The following is a 25,443-nucleotide window of genomic DNA, read 5'->3' on the forward strand; positions in this document are numbered from 1 at the left end:
GTCCTTACTCCTCTTAGTCGGCCCCGCCAACTAACGACGCGGGGCCGGGAACGCAGAGACCACCGGGCGCCCGGAGCCGGAGGGCTGGAGACGCGGAGCCCGGAGGGAAAGCCAATGCCTCGCTCGGCCCAGGGAATTTTCTCCCCCGCCGCCTTCTGTCGTCCGCGCTCCCAGCTCCGCCGCTTGGCGCGCCCCAGCACTGGATCCACCGGGTGTTGGGTTCGGTAACGGCAATTTGGGGCGGAGGGTTCGAGGGAGACCGGCCAGCAAGCGGGTCCACCCTGGTGTGGCTCGGTCCCCCGAGAGAAGGAGCGAGAGGAGCGCTCGAAGGGACACTGGGGAAATGGATCTTTACAGTTTAGGATTATGAAGAAGTAAGAGATAGGAGTCGGAGGCAGTTTTATTTTTCCTGTTTTGCGAAGAAGTCCAGGGAGAATTCTAAGTTTATTTAAATAAACAGCAAACAGCAATGATATAGTTCAACATCATGCTACCGCGGTGTTTGACAATCTTACATGGGAATAGAAACGTTTTTTTCTCACGTGTCAGGATGGCCGAGCGGTCTAAGGCGCTGCGTTCAGGTCGCAGTCTCCCCTGGAGGCGTGGGTTCGAATCCCACTTCTGACAAGCTGTATGTTTTACTCACTTTTTTTCCAACATAGAAGTAGGATTGAATTCGTGGAGAAAGGAGTATTGATTAATAAACACCTTTCTATGCTGCCTATCTACACATGAAGGTTGTGCTTCGCTTTGACTATGAAACTGAATCTATTTAGATCTATCCCTAACTACAAAAAATTTTTTTCTTTCCTTTAGACTCCGGTTTCTCAGTGCCTATTTACTGCATGTAGATACAAGACTTCCCTGAACAAGGAAAAGCCCTCAACCCAGATCCCTAAACTTGTTGTAACTGACCTGAGTCTTTTCATGCTCAGACTGCAGTGTCAAACTTTGATGAGACTCGGATTCCCCAGCATCTTGCCGGGCCAGCTCCCACCACCAATTCTAATTCAGCACGTTTGCTGGGTCCTCAAAGACCCGGAAAGGAAATCAACACACCAAACGGGGGAAAGTATTAGAGAGCAAAGGTAAACTCATGGAGTTGTTTCAAGAACTTTTTCTTGAAGACCGCAAACAAGCTACTCTCTAATTTGGGAGGCGCTGATTTATAGAAAAATCTTGTGCTTTCCGGAAGAGGGAAGAACTGTCAGTCCGAAGAGGCTGAATGTGTGAGGTCCATAAGCATGAGGATGGAAGGATCCTTAGGTTGGTTAATGAAAGCTCGCCAGACAAACTACATTCTTTGTTATTTACTGGGCTGCGACCTTGGGAAATGTATTTGACTTTTCTGAGCCTTAGTTTGCTTGTAGTAAAATGGAGATAGAATTGTTGTGAGGATTGAGATGACCTAGCAGCTTATTAGAAATACAGATCTCAGGCTGTACCTCAGACCTACTGAATCTACATTTTATAAGATCTCCACATTTATAAGTCACATTGATATCACATACCTCCTGATATAATACAATAAGACGGGCACTTCACCCTGTGCTATACTTCCCCAAAACCCCACTGTAATCATGAGAAAACTGACAAACCCAAATTGAGGGACAATCTACCAAACATACCTAACCAGTACTCTTCAAAATGTGAAGGTCTTGAACAACATCAGAAGATTAAGAAACTGTTGCAGATTGTAGGGAAGACATGATGACAAAATGCAACGAGTTAACCCGGATTGGCTTCTGAAACAGTAAAAGAACATTAGTGGAAAAATATGAAATCCCCTCAACATTAGGGGAAGCTGGATGAAGTATATACAGTGACTTTCTGTAGTATCTTTACAACTCTCAGTCTAAAATTATTGCAAAATAAAAAGGCCTTAAAAAAAAAAACTTGAAAGTGGTTGCCTGTTAGGAGTAGCACTTGGGTGTGGGGCAAGAAACTGCTGGGGTTTTTTTTGTTCTTGTTGTTGTTTGGCCACCCCATGAGGCTTGTGGGATCTTGGTTCCCGTACCAAGGATTGAACCCCAGCCATGGCAGTGAAAGCGCAGAATCCCAACAACTGGACTACCAGGGAATTCCCAAGACTGCTTGTTTTTCAAAAGAAGGATTGTAGCAAGATATGGTTTTTTAATAATGGGCATATATTTTGATTTAATTTGTTCTGATATTTTGGGGAACAAATATTTAATTTGTTCTAATATTTTTATTGTAATCACGCATAGCTGTGATTACAGTAATCGAACTAAGACTATATATATATATACACACACAATACAATGACATTTAGATGCCTATTAACAGGAAACAATCCCCAAAGAATCTAAAGCATCAACAGTAGATGAAGTGGTTAGTTCGTTTAAATCCCTCTGTAGAAAAATAGATACCATCCAAATGAGAAGATCTGAAGTGTTTTGACAACTAAGCACAATGAAATTCTCCTTCTTATATACAGTGTGTGTTTTTAACGAGAGAGAGAGATTGTTGAAATGCTAGGAAACTGTCTAAACCCTGTAGGTGCCATCATTCTGCTTGAGAAATTACAAACAGTTTGGGATGGTCAATATTGGAAGCTGGAAGGAAATTCAGGAAAGGGAAAGTATAATACGGAATGTGTATGTGACATCATCTCTTTTTTGCAGGTTCCTTCAACGGGAAGCCAGCTGGCATAGGACTTAGGCCAGGCGCAGGAAAAAGCAGTTAAAAATGTGAAATGACAACCAGGGGACAAATGGGTTGTTACTGCAACCTCTCCACCTGCAAGAAATCACCCTTAGCTAAATATAACGTACCATTGCTCTAACAAAGGCCGCCTTCTTTTCTGAGATAAAAATAAATCTCTCTTTGCACATGAGAGAGGTACAGTGTGGATTGGGCTGATTGGGAAGTAACTTACACAAATTTATCCTTCTCTTATATGTCATTTAACTGGCAATAGAGTTGAGCCTTAGGATATTTCCCAGGTTTAGTCACTTGCTATAAAAAACACACATTCACTTAATGGATAATGTAAATATACAATAAAGTATACTTTTTCTCTCAGGGCTCAGCATCCAACTGTGTTCTAAAGGAATAATATGTACAATTTCACAACATTTGGGTGAAGATCTGGTAATAAGTGGAGTTACGGCCTGTTTGTGAGGTGACAATGTACGGGCTCTAGAATCAGGTAGGACAGGGCTCTTAATTCCAACTCTCCCCACCACCCCCCTTCCCCGACTTAATAGCTATGGCCCTTGAGTAATCGTTTAATGTCTTTTAACCTCCAGATCCTCACTTTCAAAAGGTGATGTTGCTGTGATGATTACATTGTATAATCAAGTACCTGGTACATAGGTGACAATCAATTAATAATAATTAGTGATAGCTAATATTTGTTGCTCATATACTGTATGCCTAACATTCTTCTTCACTCCTCACATATTTAGTTAATTGTACCCTTATAACAATTCTGAGGTACTATTTCATCATCATCCCCATTATATAGAAGGGAAAACTGAAGCTCAGAGAGTTTAACTTGCAGAGTAGATAAAGTAACAGCACTGAAAACCTAAGCCTTCTTGTTCCAATATAGCCATTTTGCTACACAACTGCCATTGTCATCATCATCATCATCCTAGGGCTCATCAGGAGAAAGCAGATGGGGCCATGCTATTTCTCTCACATAGATAAGATAATAATAACTTTAATTACACCACTAGACTTACCCTCTCAGTCTAACATATTCCCCAGAGTCCAAGACTTGGGGTCTGCTCTCTAATGAACAATGAATAAGGTCACATTATTAGAGGCAGATAATTAGCATATAAACTCTTTGGTAGTGTGTTAGGACACACAGACTGACAAACTAAACTGGGCTCCTAATACAGAATTTTTATTTTAGGGTCTTGCTAGGGCTTACGTTTCTCTTCATTCTCTGCTTTTCCAGCTCCACCTCCCTCCCTCTTTTAACACAGTGTCACAATTCTCTCCTGTCTGACCTCATTTCAATACTATCTCAATGTGCCTTCCTCAGACTCTTCCTCTTATCTTGTTTTCCCTTATAGAAATCATGCACACAGCCTCATGAATTTTCTTCCCATCCCTCCTTCAGCACCCACCCCAACATTTTCTGCTTCTGATAGCCCTGCCCCTTCATCTACTTAATTGGATAGAATGAAAACTAAGAAGAAACATTAAAAGTTTATTTAGCTTTTATTTCACATAACAAAATCCATACATGCAAGTAACAAAATACATTAAATGTAGATAAAAGCAGAGATAAAATGCCACACAAATGTTCATAATGATTACTTCTGCTTGTCTGAAGTAGGAGAAGAAGATTTTTTAAAAGTCAACTGGCAAATACCTCAGTTATAAAACATACTGACCAATAAAACTCCCTGTTTGGGGGCAAGGTTCTCCTCCACTCCCACCCCTCAAGATAGGCAGGATCATAGTAGACAGTCTAGAAAGTCCACAAGCCCAGCCCTTACAGTCACAGCTGCCTTGCCAGGAGGGGCCATTTAATCGACTTCCTCAATGACAGGGCCAGTACTGGGGGTTCCCTGTCGGGCTTGAGATCCACAACTGCTACCGCCAGGGACACCAGGCCCCCCGTAGAGCCTGGAGAAGATGGGGTGACAGATATGCTCCAGCTCCCCCTTCTGATGCACATATTCCTCTTTCTCTGCCAACCGGTTGTGCTCCAGCCAAGCAAGGACTTCCTGACACTTGTCTTGTACTTTGCACCCGTCCTCTTCAGGAATCTTGTCTCTAAGTCTCTCCTCTTGCAAAGAGCTCTTCACATAGGCCTCCAGAGAGTTTTTGGCAGCCACCCTGTCCCTCTGGGCCTCATCCTCATCCTGAACATCCTTGTACTGTTCAGCCTCACAAGCCATCTTCCCCACTTCCTCCTTGCTCAGCCGGCCCTTGTCATTGGTGATGGTGATCTTGTTAGCTTTGCCTGTGCTCCTGTCAGTGGCTGTCACACTCAGGATGCCACCGGCATCAATGTCAGAAGTCACCTCGATCTGGGGGACTCCACGTGGGGCAGGAGGGATGCCCCTGAGCTCAAAGCATCCCAGCCGGTTGTTGTCCCTAGTCATGGCCCTCTCGCCCTCATACACCTGGATCAGGACCCCAGGCTGGTTGTCTGAATAGGTAGTGAAAAGTCTGGGTCTGCTTGGTCGGGATGGTGGCATTCCTCTGGATCAGTGTAGTCATCACCCCACCAGCTGTCTCCAGCCCCAGGAACAGGGGAGCCACATCCAGCAGCAGGAGATCCTGCACCTTCTCACACTTGTCCCCCATCAACACTGCTGCCTGCACAGCAGCCCCATAAGCCACGCCTCATACGGGTCGAGGCTCTTGTTCAGCTCCCTGCCATTGAAGAAGTGCTGCAGGAATTTTTGTACCTTGGGGATGCGGGTGGAGCCACCCACTAGGACAGTGTCAGGGATCTGGGCCTTGTGCAGTTTGGCACCCCTTAGGGCCTTCCCCAGCGGCTCCAGGGTGCTGCAGAAGAGGTCCGAGCACAGTTCTTCAAAGCAGGCTCGAGTGATGGAAGTGTAGAAGTCTACGCCCTCAAACAGGGAATCGATCTCCAGAGTGGCCTGGGTGCTGGAGGGCAGGGTGCGCTTGGCGCGCTCAGAGGCTGTGCAGAGCCTGCGCAGGGTCCGCTTGTTCCTGCTCAAGTCCTTCCCGTGCTTCCGCCGGAACTCCTCCACGAAGTGGTTCACCAGCCGGTTGTCGAAGTCCTCTCCAGCCAGATGAGTGTCTCCAGCCGTGGCCTTCACCTCAAACACACCGGCGTCGATAGTGAGGACCGACACGTGGAAGGTGCCCCGACCCAAGTCGAAAATGAGCACGTTGCGCTCTCCGGCGCCCTGCCGGTCCAGGCCATAGGCCGTGACAGCCGCCGTGGGCTGGTTGATGATCCTCAGCGTGTTGAGCCCCGCGATGGCACCCGCGTCCTTGGTGGCCTGACGCTGGGAGTCGCTGAAGTAGGAGGGCACCGTGATTACAGCGTGCCTCAGGGGCTGGCCCAGGTACGCCTCCGCTGTCTCCATCTTGCTCCGCACCACGGACGAGATCTCCTCGGGGTGTAGAACGCCTTGTCCTCCCCGCGGTAGGACACGCGCACCTTGGGCTTGCTGCCCTCGCTCACCACCTGGAAGGGCCAGTGCTTCATGTCCCACTGCACAGTGGGGTCTGCGAACTTGCGCCCGATCACTTGGCGTGGAACACTGTGTTGTGTGGGTTCAGATCCGCCTGGGTCTTGGCCGCATCGCCCACCCGACGCTCGGTGTCGGTGAAAGTCAAGTAGCTGGGGGTGGTGCGGTTGCCCTGGTCGTCGGCGAGGATCTCCACCCGGCCTTGCTGGAACATGCCCACGCATGAGTATGTGGTGCCCAGGTCGATGCCTATGGCCACTTCCCTTGCAGCGGACATGGCTGTGGCTTCTCGCGCTTCTGGGATGAGTGTGATACCGATTCAAATGCAGGAGTCTGCGGAACTTCGAGCGGCTCAGCCGTGGAGGTGCGCTCAGCGGTGCGACTCTCCTGCCTGCCCAGCTCGGATCTGCTCGGTTCCGCTTCCACGAGCTTTTTATCCGGTTGCCGGAGGCCCGCCATACCCACGCCCACGCCGACGCGAACCTTCCAGCGCCTTCGCGGCGAGCCCAGAGACGCCCGGTCCCCCGCTCCGGCTGACAGCCCAGGAGGCGCCGGGCTGACTCCGGGAGAAGGTTCGGGCGGATGGTGCCGTGCAAGGAGGGGCGGCCCCCAGCTGCGTCAGACTCAGAGCTGCAGAGAAAGTTCCAGCTTCTCCCGGCTTGTTCTAAGGGCGAGCGGTTGGGGCAGAATTCAGGTAAAGCAAAAACTTCTCAAGAAAACAGTTCTTCCTCTGGGTGGTTCAAGAGGGCTGATCAGAGTCCAGCGGCTCGAGAAGAGCCGGAAAGCATGTCACCATGCGAATAGAGCCATGGCCTCGAGGCAGGGGGTTAAATAGTAGTTTTTTTTCTTAAGTCTTAATTATTATGTTGTTGTTGTTTTGAAATCTAAAGGCAGTGTTTTCGAAATTGTGGCTAAGAGGCGTGGCCCGATTTCTGTTCTGGAATGAAACTAGGGCCAGAGACGACTTTAAGAGATGGCGCTCGCAGCCATGTTACCGCTAGGGGCATTGGTGGTTCAGTGGTAGAATTCTCGCCTGCCACGCGGGAGGCCCGGGTTCGATTCCCGGCCAATGCAGTGTGTTTCTTTTTTTCAGGCTATTCTAATTTTAAAAAATTTTTATTGGAGTACAGTTGATTTAAAATGTTGTATTAGTTTCCGCTGTACAGCAAAGTGAATCACTTATACATATATCCAATCTTTTTTTAGATTCTTTTCCCATATAGGTCATTTACAGAGTACTGAGAAGAGTTACCTAGGGCCTTATTAGTTATCTATTTTACATATAGTAGTGTGTATATGTTGAGACTTTTTCTATTCTAGGATTTGTGACACTGAAATAAACAAAACCAGTTAGTTGAAGGCTGGGTTCGTTTGGTTTTTGCTCCTTTACCAAGTCGCATTCCTGAGAGGAGCCGGAACCTGGTGTTGTGGCTTGGGGACCCAGGCATGACCTCTCCACCCAGCCCTGGAAAGAACACAGCACAGGAGGAAGGAGCATGTGGATGGATGAACTGTGGTGAAAATGTCCCTCCTGTGGTTGAGCCTCCTCCCTGGGCCAGTGTCTCCAAGGAGCATCGTCCCAAGGGGCCGGTTGGAAAGGCACAGTGTGCGTTTTTCTCTGAGGCCTGGACAGGTTCCCAGCCAGAGCCCAGGACGGACGTGGGGAGTAAATTCCTGGAGGCTGCAGTCCATCCTATGCCCTGAAGGCCAGGGGAGGTTATGAGTTCACTGGTCAGTAAAGCCACATTTGTTCCCATCAGTGCTATGGCCTTGCAAAGTGAGTCTTTGCTATGTCTCACTTTCCTTAATCCAGAATATCCCATTTGAATTTTTTGGTGTTTCTATTTGGCGTGGACTCCCAAAAAGCCAAAAGAAGGAGACTTTTTGGAGACGTGAGGATGGAAATGGAGGAAAGAGAAGCAAATGTTCTCTATAACCTCCCCATGGGGGAAGGAACTCTGGTTTCCTGCATGACAGACAGGGATAGTCACCACTATACTAAGAGCACAGTACCCAGGGGAACATGATACATTCTAATGTTAAACTCTAGTAGCTTCAACTATTATGTAATATATTATTATTCACCCGATTCAAAGGCAACTCCTAATTTTTAAAAAGAGGAACTAAAAACCTTTGCTCTGTAAATGGGTATTTTCTCCTCAGATGGCTCAGAACTCTTTGGAATGCTTCAGGGCCTTTGAAGAGGGAGGAGGGAGTCAGGATGCAGATGTCAGTCCCACTTCTGGACTGGAAAAAAGGGAATGTTTGAAGACATATGCAATGAGTGGCTTCCATGGTGGAAAATCATATCAACCTGTTTTATTACCCAGGAGGGAGAGAAGCTGTCAGCTTTAAATTCATTCACTTTCGGTGTTTAGGCTGCCCAGGCCTGCGTGTCAAAGTTAGGACATTTTAGGCAAGAGCCTGCAAGAAAAGGGTGCTCACTTCAGAAAGGAAAAGGTGGCCTGGCCTGGGGTCTGTGCCCTGGACTGTTCAGGGGCTGCCTTGTCAAGCTACTCCGACCTTCTCTCCCAGCCCTCAGCAGTCTCAAAACCCCACCTGCACGTCTACCCCCAAGAGTTCCAGGTATAGCCCTAAAGCAAGCACCTCTGTACCTAGACACAGCATCACACAGGCATGCTTCCAATGTCATTCACTTTATTTTTTAATTCATAATAGAGAAGCTTATTATGCAATGCAAATTTTAAACATACACTTAAACATGTCCACTTATGTTTAGTAACTTAGATTGAGTGTCTTTAAAAGTAGAACAGGGATTTCCCTGGTGGCGCAGTGGTTGAGAATCTGCCTGCAAATGCAGGGCACACGGGTTTGATCCCTGGTCCACGAAGATCTTACATGCCACGGAGCAACTAAGCCTGTGCGCCTACAGCCTGAGCTCTCCAACAAGAGAAGCCACTGCAATGAGAAGCCCACGCACCACGACAAAGAGTAGCACGTGCTCGCCGCAACTAGAGAAAGCCCGCGCGCAGAACGAAGACCCAATGAGGCCAAAATAAATAAATAAATTTATTTTTTTAAAAAGTAGAAGAGACATTCAAGTGATGACTTAAAAGGCCATTGTGGGGCTTCCCTGGTGGCGCAGTGGTTGAGAGTCTGCCTGCCGATGCAGCAGACACGGGTTCGTGCTCCGGTGCGGTAAGATCCCAAATGGCGCGGAGTAGCTGGGCCGGTGAGCCATGGTCGCTGAGCCTGCGCGTCCGGAGCCTGTGCTCCGCAACGGGAGAGGCCACAACAGTGAGAGGCCCACGTACCGAAAAAAAAAAAAAAAAAAAAGGTCATTGTGGAGGGATGCTCTTGACCCAAAACTGAGCACAAAAAGCAAGTTGTAGAACAAAATGTATAGTATGATCCACTATATATAAAGATCTGTGATACCAACTATCTGTACATCCTTGAACAAGTCATTTCGACCATCTGGGCTATACCTTTCTCAATTTTAAGATGACAAGATTGAATTTCATCATTTCTGACACTTTCTAGCTTTAAAAATCTCTGATTTCATCCAGGAGCAAAAGGGGATTCCTGTTTCCCCTAAACTATGTACCTGCTCTATACCCAAATAAATCCTGCTTCTGTTAATAAGAAAAAGAGGAGTGATCCGCTGTGTCTATGAGATAGCGCCATATATACTTTATTCATTTTTACCCCTCACAGTGGTACAGTAAGAAATGTTAGTGTGATAGACATTGATGATGCTCACCAATGTTTATGATTCTCCTCCTTCTAGCCTCAGAAAGGGATTGCAATTCCATGCCTCTTGAGATCAGGTCATATGACTTGTTTTGATCAATGAAATGTAAGTATGTGTGATATGTTACTACTGGGCAGAGGGCATTTAATTACCATCCTAACTGCTGTTCTCTTTGTCTTCCTTGGCAATGTGTGGTAGCTGGTGTTGAAATGGAAGTATAAACCTGAGCCATCCCATGAAAGACAGCTTCCTGGGGAGTCTTTCAGGAAGACTGGAAGCAGAAAATGAATGAGAAATAAACCTTTGATGTTTTATGCCACTGAGATTGTATTTTTACAGCATATGAGCTTAATATACTGGCTACAGCTGGTCAAATGGGATTATCCCCATTTTTTTTTTCTGATGTGACTAGCCACAAAAATATAACTCACTCAGTTCTACCTTCTAGTCCACCCCCACTCCACCTTAGACCTTCTTACCTTTTTTTTCAGTTACTATAGTAAAAGCAATCTTATCTATTTAAGGGGAAAATGCCAGCCAAATAGTGTGCTCCAAAGACATCAGGTTCCATGAGCATTTATAAAATGCCTATTATGTTCCAAAGACATTATGCTTCCATATATGTTGTTACACTTTAACCTCACACGATATCCCTGGGGAGGGAGATAAAGATATTACCATTTTACAGAAGAATCTAATTCAGAAAATAGTTGAATGAATTCTTCAAGACAAACCAGCTAGCAAATGTAGAAATGAAACACAAATCCAGGTTGTTTGGCTCTCTCTTCAGTATGCTTTTCACAATGCTACTCTACAGGCTTAGGAAGTCAATTCAATTAAAGGGGAGTAGGTCCAACTGATATACTACTTTAAAAGATGTGATGGGTGAAAGTAAATAATACTGAGTTTAGGCAAATATATTCAAAGCTGAAATGCATGTACTAGTGGTATGTATTGGGTAGTATCTAATAGGGTGTTCAATAGTATTGAATTGGACCTCTGTTTCTGGGAAGATGGAGTAGATGTACCTAAAAATGTCTCTAATTTCAAATGCTAAAGAATTTACTCATTCCACAAATATGTATTGAGTGCTTTATCAAGTGCCAGACATTGACCTTGACTCTAAGTATATGGTAGTGAACAAAACAGACAAAGGCCCTGCTCTCCTGGAGCATATTTTAATGGGAGAGGGGGTAGTCAGTTGGTGATACATACAATAGGGGAAAAATACAGCAGTAAACAATTAAACAAGTGAACATATGGTACTCCGGTTGGTGATGAGTACAATGGGGAAAATAAAGGAGAGCGGGATTAGGAGATGGTGGAGGAGTGGGGTTATACCGAATGATCAAGGAGACCTCACTGATAACATGATATTTGAGTAAAGACCATGATGAAGCATGATGTAGATATCTGTAAGAATGAACATTTCAGAAACAGTAAATAACATATAAACCTGTAGCAGAAGTATAATTGAAGAGTTCAAGGAAGCAAAGGGAGAGCAGTAGATGAGGTTAGAGAAGCACTGAGGAACAAGATAATGTAGTGCCTTGTAGAACATTACAAAGGCTTTAGCTGTTACTTTAAATGCAAGAGGGAAGCTATTGCATGGCTTCAAGAAAAGACGTGACAGATACAACACACATTGACTGTTATGGTGAGAATGGACTGTCAGGTGTCATGGGTGAGTTCAGGGACAGCAGTCAGGAGGCTGCTGCAGTAATTCAAGTGAGATGATGGTGGCTTGGACCAGATGCTAGTAGTAGAGTACTGAGAAGTGGTCGGATTGTTGGATTTATTTTGAAAGTAGAAGCAGGATTTCCTGAGATTTCATATACTTGAGGAACCTCTGTCAAGGATCTGTGAAAACACATTTGCTCTGAGTCCTTGTAGAGCTGAGTGGGCTGTGACTGTGCCTTGGCCGTAGGGAAATCAGTGAAGGTAGGGCCTATTAGGATTTTAGCTCTGGAGATCACAGGCCTTTTCTTTCCCTGGAGTCTCCTTAGCCCACGTTGCTGTCAAGGTGGGGCCAGGGGAAGAGGAAAGTTATGGCCTGAAGAGATGCTGCTGCCACTGCTGTTACCCTGTGGGATGAGGGGTCATTTATCCTGAGGGCCTTGACTCCATCTGACTTTGCAGTTCTTCCAGTTTCCCGCTGAGCTTTGAAGGTCTCTCTGCACAGAAAAATACAGCTCTGTATCCACTGCAAAAAGGAGCGCCATCACCAGGCAGAAAGTGATTTGATACCAAGGTGGAAAGATGAATAGAATTGCCGGACCTAATAGGAGAGGCAGAGGGATGGGAAAAATGACAGCTGTTAAGACAGAAATTTGGAATAAACGTTCAGGTCCCCAGTGAGGAGCCTTGAAGTCACCCAAGCCAAAGACTGAGGCGAAAGCCAAGGGCAGACAGCTAGCCCCGGAAGGCTTCAGAGGATCTATCCTTCATCTCTCTGCCTTTCCAAATAAAGCACTGTATCAGCATTTCCAAAGGATGACCTCAAACACATCTGTTCTGAAGGACATTAATAGAGTTATAAAGAAAAAAGGTTTTGTGGTTACCTGGGTTTAGCAAATGCCTTATGAAACTTAGTTTAAAAGTTTCCTTTAAGACAGGACTTCTTGAAGCCTTTACTCTGAATTATGAATATAAAAGGAGAGGAACAGAGTATGTAGTGTGTTCTGCATGAATTTGATCACAGAACCCTTCATTCTGAAAGCCCTCTCAAGGAGTTATGTGATTGGGGAACAGCCTTTGGGAAACATTGAACTAAGGAATCCACAGACCACATCAGCACATCTTCACTCACCACCTCCTCCGAGCCCAGGACTGGGTATTCACTAACCACCATTAGTCTGGCATAAATAGCTTGTGATGCTGTCTGAAAGGGTATGATATGGGTCCCACAATGTACAATTTCTCAAGAACAGGCAGAAGCCTCTTTCTTTGTATGTAGAGAGAGATTCTCATGCCAACGTGGCCACTCTGAGCTAAGATTTGAGCCTAGGCTGAGAGGTTCAGTAGGGAGACACAAGCAAGCATAAGACACCTACAGGGACATATGATAAAGTGGTTTGAATAAGGTGGAAAAGAGGGAGAGCGGCAATGTCTGGTGGATGGATATGGAGGATGAAAAGGTGGCTTCTGTCCCCTAAGAGTTAAAACTCCAAATGAAGGACACCCATTTCTATAATCCCTGAGAAATGAGCTGGAACAGAGCTGCAAATTCACACAGCAATTAGGTCAAGCTAGAATTTCCTGTTGATGTCAAACAGGCATGCTCGTGAGAACAAAGGTTCTGAAGTACAAAAAAGATCAGTAATCCTCTAACTACCTATCCTTCCGAGGTGTAAAGCTCCTTGAACAGCATTGGTTCCCACCTTGGACAGTGATGGTCACAGGCTGTGATGAGTACACCGTCTGCCCGATAAATCCCGTGCAGTGGTACTCGCCACTGTGACTGAGGTTTGCTCGTGGGATACAGAAGTTGGAACGAAGATGGGAAAACGTCTTGGATTTTCCATTCTGGAAGAATATGACCTTATTCAGAGAACTGTTTCTCCAGCTGTGGCACCTCAGCACGATGGGCTCCCCTTCCTGGAACACGAGGCTAGGGGTCTGGAGCAGCAGCCAGTCTGAAAGACACAAAGGGACCCCAGGACCCAGGAGGTCTTCACTCAAATCCGAGATCCAGACCATCCTTACTGGTGGGCCACTGTGTGTGGAGGGAAGAGCTTAAGTTTGGAATCAGACACCCCTGCTCTGTAATTCTAGCTCCATCATGTATGAGCTCTGTGATCTTGGGCAAATAGTTTAACTCTTCTGGGCCTCCGTTTCCTTGTACGTGAAAAGAGTCACAATAATACCATTAGCTATCTACAGTAGTTCCTGGCACACAGTAGGTGTTCAGCATATGCTTGTCTTCCTGTTCCTGTCCTGCCCAACAGGCTTCTTTCTGCAGGAGGGATACAGGAGACCCAGGAGTACAGTCCCTTCCCTGAGGGAGGGAGGGAGGGAAGGACCCAGTCTGACATAGGAGACAACATGTGGGGGGAACACAGCAGAGTCAAGTGTCTTTGGGGAAAGTCACGGACATCTAACAAATGTTAGCTTATTTGGTGCATGTTAGTAAATATGGCATTTCACTTCAGCAGGGACTTTGGCAGCAGTGACACGGGTGGGCCATTAGCCTGCTGTGTACTTTTTTCCCCCGATTTTCATCCTTTTACTGAGGAAAAAGATATTTACTTTCTTTGTCGTATAGGGAATAGAGGCTAAGGTGGGTACTTATAATCTGACCTCAGCCCACACACTCCTTTTTCCTAAAGCTATAGGACAGAGTAGAGTTGGAATTGGAAAAAAAGGGTAGAAAACAATAGATAATGTTGGAAGGGAGTCGGGACATGAGAAAGAAATGACAACAGCCATACGTGTGCTAGTCAACCACGCTCAGCCCCTTCAGCAGATCGGAATGATGCCAAAACAGTCTCTACACTGGCTGCTGAGCCTGCCGGAAATGCAGGTGAAAATGCTCAATACTGAGGGTCGGAGTGACAACACAGAGAAAACTCTGGGCCACGGCTACAGTGGGACAATCCACAGGGAAGGTGGGGAGCACCACATCTTGCTACTTGGGTCACACAAGCTGGAAAACCCCACCTCTCCCACTGGGGAGGCACCCCTGCGTTCCACCCATTTCCTCCCATACCATCCTGTGTATCCCTCCTCTTGAGGAACTCAGGCCCTGGCTAGACATTCCACTCCAGGATTAGGTGAGCAGTCCTGGTTCCCTAGGCTGCCTCTTTTATAAAGGTTGGATTGGGGTAGGTGGGAATGCTGAGAATTGTGAAGATATATATATATTTTTTTGCGGTACGCGGGCCTCTCACTGTTGTGGCCTCTCCCGTTGCGGAGCACAGGCTCCGGACGTGCAGGCTCAGCGGCCATGGCTCATGGGCCCAGCCACTCTGCAGCATGTGGGATCCTCCCGGACCGGGGCACGAACCTGTGTCCCCTGCATCGGCAGGCGGACCCTCAACCGCTGCGCCACCAGGGAAGCACGTGAAGATTTTTTTTAATGAAGTAGAACCCGGAGAAAATGTCAAAGCTGCTTCCATATAGCACCAGCAACCAATTCTTGCAGTTCTCCTCCCTGTCTGGGTAATCCCCTCTACTGAAGGTGCACATCATTGGAACAGCACTTTCTTCTCAGCAAACTCTCTACTGGTACCAGGTTGTAACCTGGACAGTGGAAGTGTCAGCCTTAGGCTGGTTTGTGCACGAGGGCCACCTTAGGTCTCCTCGAGGACAATTTCTTGGTGCAGATCTTGAGGGCAGGGCCCAGCTTCATGTTCACGGCACTCACGAGGTGTTCTTTAAGTCAAAAAAGGGCCTTTCCATCCATCTCCTGGGAACAAAACTCCTCTGCAATCTCCTGGAAGCCTTGTAGAGAAGCAATAAACTCATACACCTCCTCTGCACTCCAGTGGCTAAGATTACTGGACAGGAACACAGGGTTGATGCCATGAGTGCTGGTGTAGGCACAGCTGGATGGAGGTTCCTGGGTCACATTCCCCATGTCCAGCTCTCACCGATAAGGGCCCAGGGACATTGGAGAGAGTTCTTTACCGTGACTGGAATTCTCTGAACCCCAGCTAGAGTCCTCTTGACCCCTGTGGCACTTGCCCTGGATCTTAGCATGGGTGATGGCAGAGGAGCTGCAGCAGGGTCCATGTTTGGGATGCAGGCAAGGGCTCCACCACTCCTGTGCCTCTCCTGGGATGGCTCCAAGCACCACCTATTCCTGAGGAGGGCCACTGACCCAAAGGCCCAGGTGGGTGGCCACTTCTGCCTGCTCTTCCCACTGCCCCCACCAGCTGGACTAAGGCTAAAGAACTGGCCTGAGGCCCTACAGGGAGCCTGAGCCACAGCCAGGGCCTGGCTAGAGGCCTGGGGGAGGCTAAACAGGGGAATGGCTTTCTGGGTGGAGCTTTGGGCTAAGCCTGTTGTTCCTCAGTGCCAAGTTCTCTACCTAAACTGCATCTACATGGCCCCCAGCAGCCTGAGCAGACAGCCCCTCCTGCTGGACTACTGCCACTGCCCTAATAGGCATCAGGATGAGTTGAGAAGCTAGAGGCACATGCTGGGCCAAGGTCTGGTTTACCTGGAATAGGTTTCCCAGCTGTGGTCTTAGATACATCTGGGCCTGGGGGAGGAGGTTGAGGGGGAGGAGGTGGTGTTCCCCAGTAGCACAGATTGGGTCACGGTGGTGACACTGGGAGAGTTCACTCCGGGATTGGCTGGTGAGTTGGGAGGCTGATGCTGTGGCCAGATTGACTGAGGCCTGGGTGGTGCTCAGCTCCTCGCTGCGCTGGTGTCTGTGGGAGCTGGCCTGCCGTGTGGCCGCTAGATAGCAGCCAGGCTATGCAGCCGGGCCTGCTGAGCTGCTGCTGGACACGAACTGCTGGAGATACTGAGGCCCACGGAGCTGCCCCTGCAGGGCCTGCTCTGCCTGCTGTTCATACCGTGGCACTGAGCTGTCTGGGAACGAGCGCTACCACCTGAGTCGGGACTCCCACTGGTGCAATCGGCATTCTATTGACTCTAGTCTCCATGACAGTGGTTCAGGGTCCCCATGGCTGGTGCTCTGGCTCCAGGCCTTCTAGCTCTTCACCTGGGTCTTCAGGGTGGTGTCCACCTCATGTGCCAGGGCTCCTTGTCAACGCACCTGCTGGTTGGGTGGGAACTTGCCACCCCCTCCTAGAGAGGAGGAGCACTGAGGTTGAGGCCCTGCCAGGCCTCTGGGACTTCCCTCCAGGACTGTCTTTTCCTGCTGAGCACTGAGGGTAGAGATTGCAGGCCTGAAGCTGCAGGCCCACCGGGCCTAGATACCTTTGAGGAGAATTTGAGAATTGGGTGAGGGAAGGGGACTAAGTGAAGAATAGCACTGACAATATTCATCATAATCACACTGCAGCTTTTCTCTATGGAGAATGTATTTCTTGCCAGGAGCTTTGGAGGATCATTGATCTGCTCAGCAAACATTTATTAAGCCCTGTCCCGTGCCTGGGGCTGGATATAAAAGGTGGTTAAGACACAACTTTCACCTCAGGTTGCACAGAGGGCAGGGGGGCAGGGAAATGCTGATTCTCACCGGGACCTGATGGGGGAGGCAGAGTATCTCCACTGAGCAGATAAGGAAACCAAAGCTCAAAGGTAAATGAAATCATCATGTTTACGTGGCTATAATTTCCAGGGCTAGGATTCAGTTGTGGTCTGTCTGTGCATCTGACTCTGCCATAAAAATGGAAGGATTTCTATGAACTAGGGATTTCCTTCTGCTTCTCTCATACCCAGCTGCCTGTCAGTGGCCTTGTCCCCTTCTTGCCCAGTCAGCACCGAGACAACAGAGCCCAACATATTCTCAGAAATCTCTTAGGAACTTCCACCTCACCACACATACTAAGCAATGGGGTGCGTGAAAATGGAAATCAGTGGACAAAAACCCCTTCAAACAACTCACAGCCATGCTTCCCAGTAAGCAGGCAATTCCCCTTTCCGAAAAACCTCTGCCATGTAAGCAGATGTCTTCTATCCTTGCTCTCCCAGACTCTCCCAGGCCTTCCTCCACTGACCGGAAGTCACGTACAGATGCACAGGGTCGCTGAGGCTGGTCTGCTCTCTCTGACACCTGTAGTCTCCGCTGTCGTTGCTGCTGGCCTTAAAGCTGTAGCTGGACTGGTTCTGGCTCTGGATGAAGCTCCCATTATGGAACCACAGGGTGAGGTTGCCTTCATACAAGCTGGTCCCCTGACACATCAGCGTCACGTAATCCTCCTTGAGCACATTGATCCACGCAGGCTGAATGTTCACCACAGCCTTTGGGAGACCTGCTGAGGGGCAGAGAGAGAAGGCAGCATGAGGAAAGGGACCCCAAGGGCCTAAGCAGACCCCAAATCTCAGATGATGGAAAACTGTGGCCATGCTGGAGACATCAAGAGAGGAACCCAACCCAGAACTCTTGTGCAACCGAAGGCAGTTCCTCCAACTCGTGCAGCCCAAACTGGGGCCCCCAGGAACCCAGATTCTCTCAGGGAGCTTGCCTCCTCCCCAGGGGAGAGGACAAGAGGTAGGGGAATGGGAGAGGGGGCAAGCAAACACACACGCACACACACACGCGCACACACACACACACACACACACACACACACTACACATACATCCTTTGGGGAATCACTTTCCTTCCCTGTAAGCTGAGGCATTTGGACACTAGTGGATATGGATAAACTCTCTCCACAGCTGGAAGAAGACAAATGGGGACATCTGGTGGAGGTTCCAGGCTGAGAGCCAGACACCACGTTTCTGTTCTGACTTCTTCCATTCTTTTTGTTTAAGATGTATTTATTTCTAAATAAAAAGAAATAAATACATTAAAAAAAAAGAATGGAAGGAGTCAGATCAACAACACAAAAGCTGTATTTATTTATTTATTTTTGGCTGTGTCGGGTCTTAGTTGTGGCATGAGGGATCTTCGTTGCGGTGCGGGATCTTTCCTCATGGTGCGCGGGCTTCTTTCTAGTTATGGCGTGTGGGTTTTCTCTTCTCTAGTTGTGACGCGCAGGCTCTGTAGTTTGTGGCCCAGGGGCTCCAGTTGAGGAATGGGCTTAGTTCCCTGACCAGGGATCGAACCTGCGTCCCCAGCATTGTAAGGCACATTCTTTCCCACTGGACCACCAGGGAAGTCCCCATTCTTTCTCCTTTAGAATAGACCTGTCCTGACACCCAAGCACAGAGGAGTCTCTCTGGCCTCAGAAGAATAAGAAAGAGGAGAAAGGCTGGCAGGCCAGTCTAGGGAGCCCTGCGTTCAGTGGCCCATGTAGAGCCCCATCCCACTACCAGTCCTGGGAGGTGGAGAGGTTAGTGGTGCAGGGAAAGCAGTGCCCAGCCGTGTTCATCCCACCAGAACTGGCGGTATCTCCTATTTGTGTCCAGGGGAACAGGCCCTGAAGCCTACAGATACATGAAGAGTAAAAGATTTACCAATGCAGACATAAAGTGAGGAAAATACAACAGCAGCAGAGCAAATGAACTAACGTGTCAGATATGTTATGGGGATAACATAAGCAGATCATGTGATTTTGTACGCAACTGAAACTAAAATAGCCTGGGCTTGTGATTTAGTTTGGAAAGAGGAAGGTGACTGAGACAGAGGACAGTTATATTCTGTGACAGAATCTGTGAGGTCTCACCGTAACAGAAGCATAAGGGCTGAGGCACCTGTGCCCCATGGCTGTGCATCCCCGGCTTCCCTGGGAGGAAGGAAAGGGGAGGACATAGCAGGGGGTGGGGCAGGGCATCTAGTGGGAGCAATTACTCTTTCCTGGCTCTACCTCGGTCCTGGATTACAGGACAGACAGGGTGCAGGGAGCAGAGAGAGAGGGTAGCTGGGGGAGGGAGAGGATGTGGTGAGCAGTTACCAGGTTTTCCAACAACAGGAGCTGTAAAAGAGAAAGCAAAGATCAGCCTGGTGTTTAGATATGATGATTCATCATTATAAATAATCACTTCCTTGCAAATCCCCTTAACTCTCTTGATGGTCTCTGTCTGCATTACGTTCACCTGGGTTTCCATGTCTTTACTTGTTCAGCTGTGCGTTAATGGAATTACCACACAGGGGCCAGATTGGTATCTCTATAAATCTACTGTCTCCATATTCAGAAAGACTAAATTGCCATTGTGACACTTTAGTAAATTTGCTCTGCTGCGCTTGGTCTTTTCTTCACTTCTGTCTGCAGTGCAAGGAGGATGCACGATTCCTCTGGTCCCACAACTGATTCTAGAATTGCCTGGCTTATGTATTCTCTGATCCCCATCCCCTGGATAACCCACACCCTCCTGTGCTTTTGCCCAGGGGAATCTCCTTTCACATAAAGAGAATAGGCTTCTGCTGCCTGAAGTGGTTTCAGGGACAAAGAGAACAGCCACTGCCCCCAACCATGTGTTTTATTGCTTCCCCCCACCTCCTATTGGCCTAAGACAGCATTAGCCCTCCCACCTACGATATGGTCCCAGTGAAACACAATTTCTAAGGAAGGTAAACACCTTGGCCACTCATTAGTCCTTCAAGTCTAGGTCACTAGACTTTGCTCGCAGCTGGCTCTGTTCTGGCGGGTGGCAGAGCACCAGGGACCTCGGTGCACAGTGAAATTGGGCAAAAGACTTAAAAAAAAATGAACTCTGCTGGGCTTCCCTGGTGGTGCAGTGGTTAAGGATCCACCTGCCAATGCAGGGGACACGGGTTCGAGCCCTGATCCGGGAAGATCCCACATGCCGCGGAACAACTAAGCCCGTGCGCCACAGCTACTGAGCCCGCATGCCTAGAGCCCACGCTCTGCAATAAGAGAAGCTACCGCAGTGAGAAGCCCGCGCACCACAACAAAGAGTAGCCCCTGCTCTCCACAACTAGAGAAAGCCCGTGTGCAGCAAGAAAGATCCAACTCAGCCAAAAATAAATAAATAAATTTTTTTTAAAAAGAACTCTGCCAATTTCATAATTTGCCAAGGCCAGCAAGGTTGTCAGAATCTGATTTTCATCAGCCTGCCTTCACCCTCCTGACTTTCCTGACGTGCTTCCCGCCCCAGCCCTCATCCTTGCCCAAGCTCAGCCCCAACCGAGGTGACAGCAGCTGAGTTAGAAAAGCATGCCTGCCTCTGTCCCTGCTCCACTGCCCCTCCTGGGGACCCTGCCTCACCAAGGAATAGCAGAGCCGTCCACAGTAGCATGTGGCCCAAAGGATGGCAGGATGTGCAGGCAGCTCGGTCACTCCTGGCAGCAGGGAGGGCTAGGAACGTGGGGGTCCCCATCACCTCCTGAAGTGAGGAGGTTGCCTCTGACAGCCTAGCACAGCAGGCACAGACTTCTCTGGAGGCTTGACAGATTCCACCCCAGAGAACAGACAAATTCTGGAGTCCAAAAGAGGAAGTGAAAAGAAGTGTTGTTTTTGTCATTGGCGCCTCCCCTTCCACCCTCTTTCGTCTCAACTTTTCCATCCCAGAAGTTTCAGGGTTTCCCAGAATCAATCTGGCTCAGTCCCACTCCAAATTCAGAGAAAATGTGGAAACTGGTAAACAGATTCTCCTCTTCCTCTGGGGCCACAGCTGGGCTCAGCCTCTGGGAGGAAGAGGGGAATAAATGGTCACCCAAACTCAGCTCAGAACCTCCTGTCTGTCTCTCTGCTTAGAAAAGGTGATGGAGGAGAGTGTGTCAGCAGACTCCCCGTACTTCTACATCTATTTAGAGGCGCAGACACTGGCATCAGACTCCTCCTGAGATCGAGCATAGCGACTTGAGGCCAGCCCCCACCATTTGATTTTCTTTATTATCGTAACCCTGACTCTGTTTTGGATTGTGGAACAAGGACAAAGACGTGTGTCAGAGTGGCAATAGGATGATCACACCCATCCTCTTATCCCCGTTGTCGTTCACTCTTGTACTCATTCCTCCAACAAATATCTTTGAGCAGCAATTAGTGCCCTGGTTCTTTATCTTTCTTACCCATCACTGTTCCTATCACTATGGCATGGTCAAAGAGCAGGGCTTTAGAGCTGTGTAAATCTCATTTTGAATGACAGGTAGCTTCTGAGAACTACAGATTCCTCATCTGTATAAATGAAGATTAGCATGCCTGTCCTTCAAGTAGGGTTTCTCAGCCTCAGTACTATTGACATTTGGGGCCAAATAATTCCCATTGTGAGGACCTGTCCTATACACTGTAGGATGTTTAGAAGCATCCCTGACCTCTACCCACTAGATGCCAGGGGCACCCCCTAGTTGTGAAAATAAAAATGTCTCTAGACATTGGCAAATGTTCTCTTGGGGTCAACATTGCCCCCGGTTGAGAAACACTGCACTCAAGGTTTTTGAAAATTAAAAGAGAATGTGCGTGCTAGCGAAGTCCCTAGTGCATGGTGGGTATCAAGTCAATGCTAGTTTCCCTTTTTTGCTTATGTTGTCATCCTCATCGACATTTGTTCACCCTCAACATCCCCAGAACGTGAGTTGCACTGGGATCTCTCTTGGGGCCCTTTGCTGGGGCCTCTCTCCCAAAAGCTCTCTGAGGAAGCAAGCTGTAATATTCAAGGAAATGACATTGTGGAACCTGTTCTTACACTCTGTGGTCTTCAGAAACCGCAACAGCCCCACTCCTCTGGCCAAGGCTTTTCTACTGGCCCTGTTCTACCCCACCTCCCACCCCCAATCTACCTCCAGCCCTTATCTGATTTTTAGGTGAAAAAATTTCTTTAACCACTGAAAAGACTTCAGTGAGCTGACATAACACTTTAAAGGTTAATTTATATAATGGGACCCACACATTGGAGCCACCCCAGTGGACCAGACCACATCATAAATCTAAACCTAAGTCAGCCTGCGCTTAACAGGAAAAACCTGTCCAGGGACGTAACATACACCAATCACAATCCTCCAACTCAGCTTACCTTACTCTAGAAATCAGGACCTGTTAGCCTTACAAGGAAATTCCCAACCTCCTAGCCAGTCATGCCCTGTCTCCACGTTGCCTCTTCTAAAGCTCTATAAAACCTGGTCTTGCCCAAATCCCTTGGGAAGAGTTCTCCACTGCTGATGAGGAACTGTACTACCTCAATCCATGGCATGTTTTCCCTTGAATAATCTTGTAACTAAATTGCTTTAGTTTTGTCATTGGACAGGTCAGGCACATCTCATTTTATTGTGCTAACTTAACTGCACTTTGCAGGTATTGCATTTTTTACAAATTGAAGGTTCGTGGCAACCCTCGTTGAGTAAGTCTATCAGTGCCATTTTTCCCAACTGCATTTGGCTCATCTTGTGTCTCTGTGTCATATTTTAGTAATTCTCACAATATTTTGAACTTTTTCGTTATTATTATGTGTTATAATGATCTGTGATTAGTGATCTTTGATGTTATTATTGAAATTGTTTTGGTATTTTTAGCAATAGAGTCATCTTAAATTAAGGTATGTATGTTGTTTTATAGACATGAAGCTATTGCACACTTCATAGACTATGGTGTAAACGTAACTTTTATATGCACTGGGAAACCAAAACATTTGTGTCTCATTTTATTGCAATATTGTCTTTATTACTGTGGTCTGGAAGCGAACCCGCAATCTTTGCAAGGTATAGCCTGTATGGTCAATGAGGTGTGATGTGAAAACAGCCACTGAAGGTTCCCGGGTTGGCTCCTGGATGAAGGTGAAGGTTCCTACAGAGCCACTTTAGTTTGCTACCTCTCCAGCTGCTCTCCAGTATCTCTGGTAATTTCTCTTGGATCGAGCTCCACCTAGTTCCCATTTGGAGCTCAAGTTTGTTTGTTCTAATCCTTTTAGGTGCAAATTTGGGGTGTGAGAGACTTCAGATATTTCATGGTGAGACCTAGTAGGCCACAACATTTGAGTTTATGCCCAATCTCAGCTACAGTGTAAGCACCTTCAGAAGGTACTGACAGATCTCAGGAACAGTGCTCAAGCAGTCAGAAACAGTAAGTCTGGTTGAACCAGGGAGAATTATTTAAATGAGGGAAAATAGGAGCCCTTGAAGCAAAAGAAAGCATGATGGCAGCCATTAGGAAACTCACAAAGCTTGAGGTAAGTCCACAGCATGAACTGCTGAGGGACTTGGGGAATTAAATTAAGACAATACATGTGGACTGTACTAAGCGCTCACCACCTCACTCTCAGACTCCTGGGCTAGGATAAGTTGGTCAAGGAATGGGTTAGATCAACAGTGGTCACATGCCAACCTCACGAAAATTTCCATGTAACAAGCTACACTGTTAAATACCACATAATCGGGGCTTCCCTGGTAGCACACTGGTTAAGAATCCACCTGCCAGTGCAGGGGACACAGGTTCAAGCCCTGGTCGGGGAAGATCTCACATGCCACAGAGCAACTAAGCCTGTGTGCCACAACTACTAATCCTGTGCTCTGGAGCCCGCAAGCCATAACTACTGAGCCCACGTGCCACAACTTCTGGAGCCCACGCACTTAAAGCCCATGCTCCACAACAAGAGAAGCCACCGCAATGAGAAGCCCACACACCGCAACGAAGAGTAGCCCCCGCTCGCCGCAACTAGAGAAAGCCCGCACGCAGCAATGAAGATCCAACGCAGCCAAAAGTAAATAAATACATAAATTTGTTAAAAAAAAAAAAAACCACATAATCTGGCGGCACATCCCTATTAGGCATTAATTTGGCTCTAAGAGATCCAAGGCTTAGCTACAGAAGTGGGACCCTCAAATATCAAAGAATTAAGCTTGCCACCTTCTGGCACACCTGCCTATTTTATGTCTGATAAATGCGGTCCAAGAAGCTACAGATATCTACAAAAATGGCAACATCTTACTAAGACAACCTAGAATGACAACGGCCATTATAGGGAATCTTCCAGTTAGACAAGATGGCTCATTTAACAGTACACTTGAAAGTAAGAGTCCTCAAATCAAACAAACAGAATGGGATACCTATTTTAATTGGTATGCCTCCAAAAGGCTTCAAGAGTCCCAGAGAGCTTCATTGAAAGATTCATCGCAAAAGGGTGATGAGAAAGTAAAGACACGAGAGGTACCTAAAACAAAAGACTACAAGACTGATGTGACTCCTACTGCTCCCCTGTCCTCCTGTACCTGAGCACCCACAGTCTGCTAATCCTCTGTCTGAATTGCCTTTCCACTCTGAAGAGACTATAGAACTGTAAACAAAAGTCGGCCAAGTTAGTGGCCTCACAGATACCCCGTATCTACTCTCAAAGGAAGGTAACCAAATGGCCCCTCTCAGGGTTGGTGAGACTCTGAGGGAGTCTCTGGTAAACTGCTACCAATTATTCCCTTAAGCAGCCAAGGGGACACTAAAACTAATATTAATGGAAACCCTTGTTAAATTCTGATAGATACCAGAGCTACACTCTAAATACCTCATGCTCCAGAGCCTCCAGAAGGGATCCTGGAAAAACTGGCAGAAGCTGGTGAAGGATAAGAATTCTTACCACAGTCAGGTCTCCCAGATCTCTGTAGTGCCTGGTCAAGAGAGGAAAATAAAATTTCATGTTGTCCTTTCTTTTCCAAATTCAGGCTTTTTGGATTTTGGTTTTGGGGTACCTATTGGTTGTCAATTCTTCTCTCCCAGGGACAGCTATTTTCTTCTGTTTGTCTCATTTTGTGTTGAGAACTTGACTTGGCAACCATCAGGTTGGGGCCCCCAAAATATGGCCCGGCAGAAATATGGGCTTGTAGTGTAAGCCCTGACAGTTTTCTTCTTTTTTGCAATACACGTGGCTGACTTAAGCTTTGATTGCCAAGGCATGCATTTCAAGGGGCAGCCCTTTCAAAGAAGGTTATCTCAGCTGAACACAGTACCAACGACACAAGTAGATAAAGAGCCAGGCCACCTCCACTCACTGAGGCTCCTTTGTTTTAGAGATTTTGGTAGATTTAAATAACTGACCAATTGGTCTACATGGTTTTTGTTTTTTCCCATCCTGTCCTTTAAATTTCTGCTCTTATGTTTTAAATTC

The 25,443-nt window shown here is 47.4% G+C and overlaps 2 protein-coding genes, 1 long non-coding RNA gene and 2 other non-coding genes across 26 annotated transcripts in view; 3 read left to right on the forward strand and 2 right to left on the reverse strand.

The window, feature by feature from the left end:
* Positions 1-25,443, reverse strand: part of LOC101283030 (low affinity immunoglobulin gamma Fc region receptor II) — a 214,320-nt gene that overhangs the window by 173,398 nt on the left and 15,479 nt on the right. For 7 of the 22 annotated variants that reach the window (XM_033409788.2, XM_033409787.2, XM_033409786.2 and 4 more), the window contains exons 1-2: positions 24,844-24,990; positions 20,625-20,835 (exon numbers count right to left, since the gene is read on the reverse strand). The exons of 2 other annotated variants lie outside the window; for them this stretch is intronic. In XM_033409788.2, coding sequence (XP_033265679.2) covers positions 20,625-20,835; positions 24,844-24,975 — 343 coding nt within the window. In that variant the 5' untranslated portion in view covers positions 24,976-24,990. Of the gene's footprint in view, positions 1-13,253; positions 13,509-17,507; positions 17,766-19,121; positions 19,340-20,624; positions 20,836-24,843; positions 25,083-25,443 lie in introns of those variants that run through there. 13 more of the 22 variants (XM_049708021.1, XM_049707994.1, XM_049708007.1 and 10 more) reach the window with 10 other exon arrangements.
* LOC125964006 (uncharacterized) lies at positions 82-2,811 on the forward strand. The gene is made up of 3 exons (XR_007476461.1): positions 82-374; positions 817-1,088; positions 2,646-2,811. It is a non-coding gene; the product is annotated as an uncharacterized LOC125964006 (long non-coding RNA).
* Positions 545-627, forward strand: TRNAL-CAG (transfer RNA leucine (anticodon CAG)). The gene has a single exon. It is a non-coding gene; the product is annotated as a tRNA-Leu (tRNA).
* Positions 4,201-6,741, reverse strand: LOC125963979 (heat shock 70 kDa protein 6-like). Its single transcript, XM_049707890.1, is given in 5 exon segments — positions 4,201-5,153; positions 5,155-5,333; positions 5,336-6,086; positions 6,089-6,216; positions 6,219-6,741. Coding segments are annotated over 5 exon segments (1,920 nt in total). The 5' UTR covers positions 6,436-6,741; the 3' UTR covers positions 4,201-4,508.
* TRNAG-GCC (transfer RNA glycine (anticodon GCC)) lies at positions 7,162-7,232 on the forward strand. The gene has a single exon. It is a non-coding gene; the product is annotated as a tRNA-Gly (tRNA).

The sequence above is a fragment of the Orcinus orca genome, chromosome 1 (genome assembly GCF_937001465.1).
Source record: "Orcinus orca chromosome 1, mOrcOrc1.1, whole genome shotgun sequence".
Taxonomy (NCBI): domain Eukaryota; kingdom Metazoa; phylum Chordata; class Mammalia; order Artiodactyla; family Delphinidae; genus Orcinus; species Orcinus orca.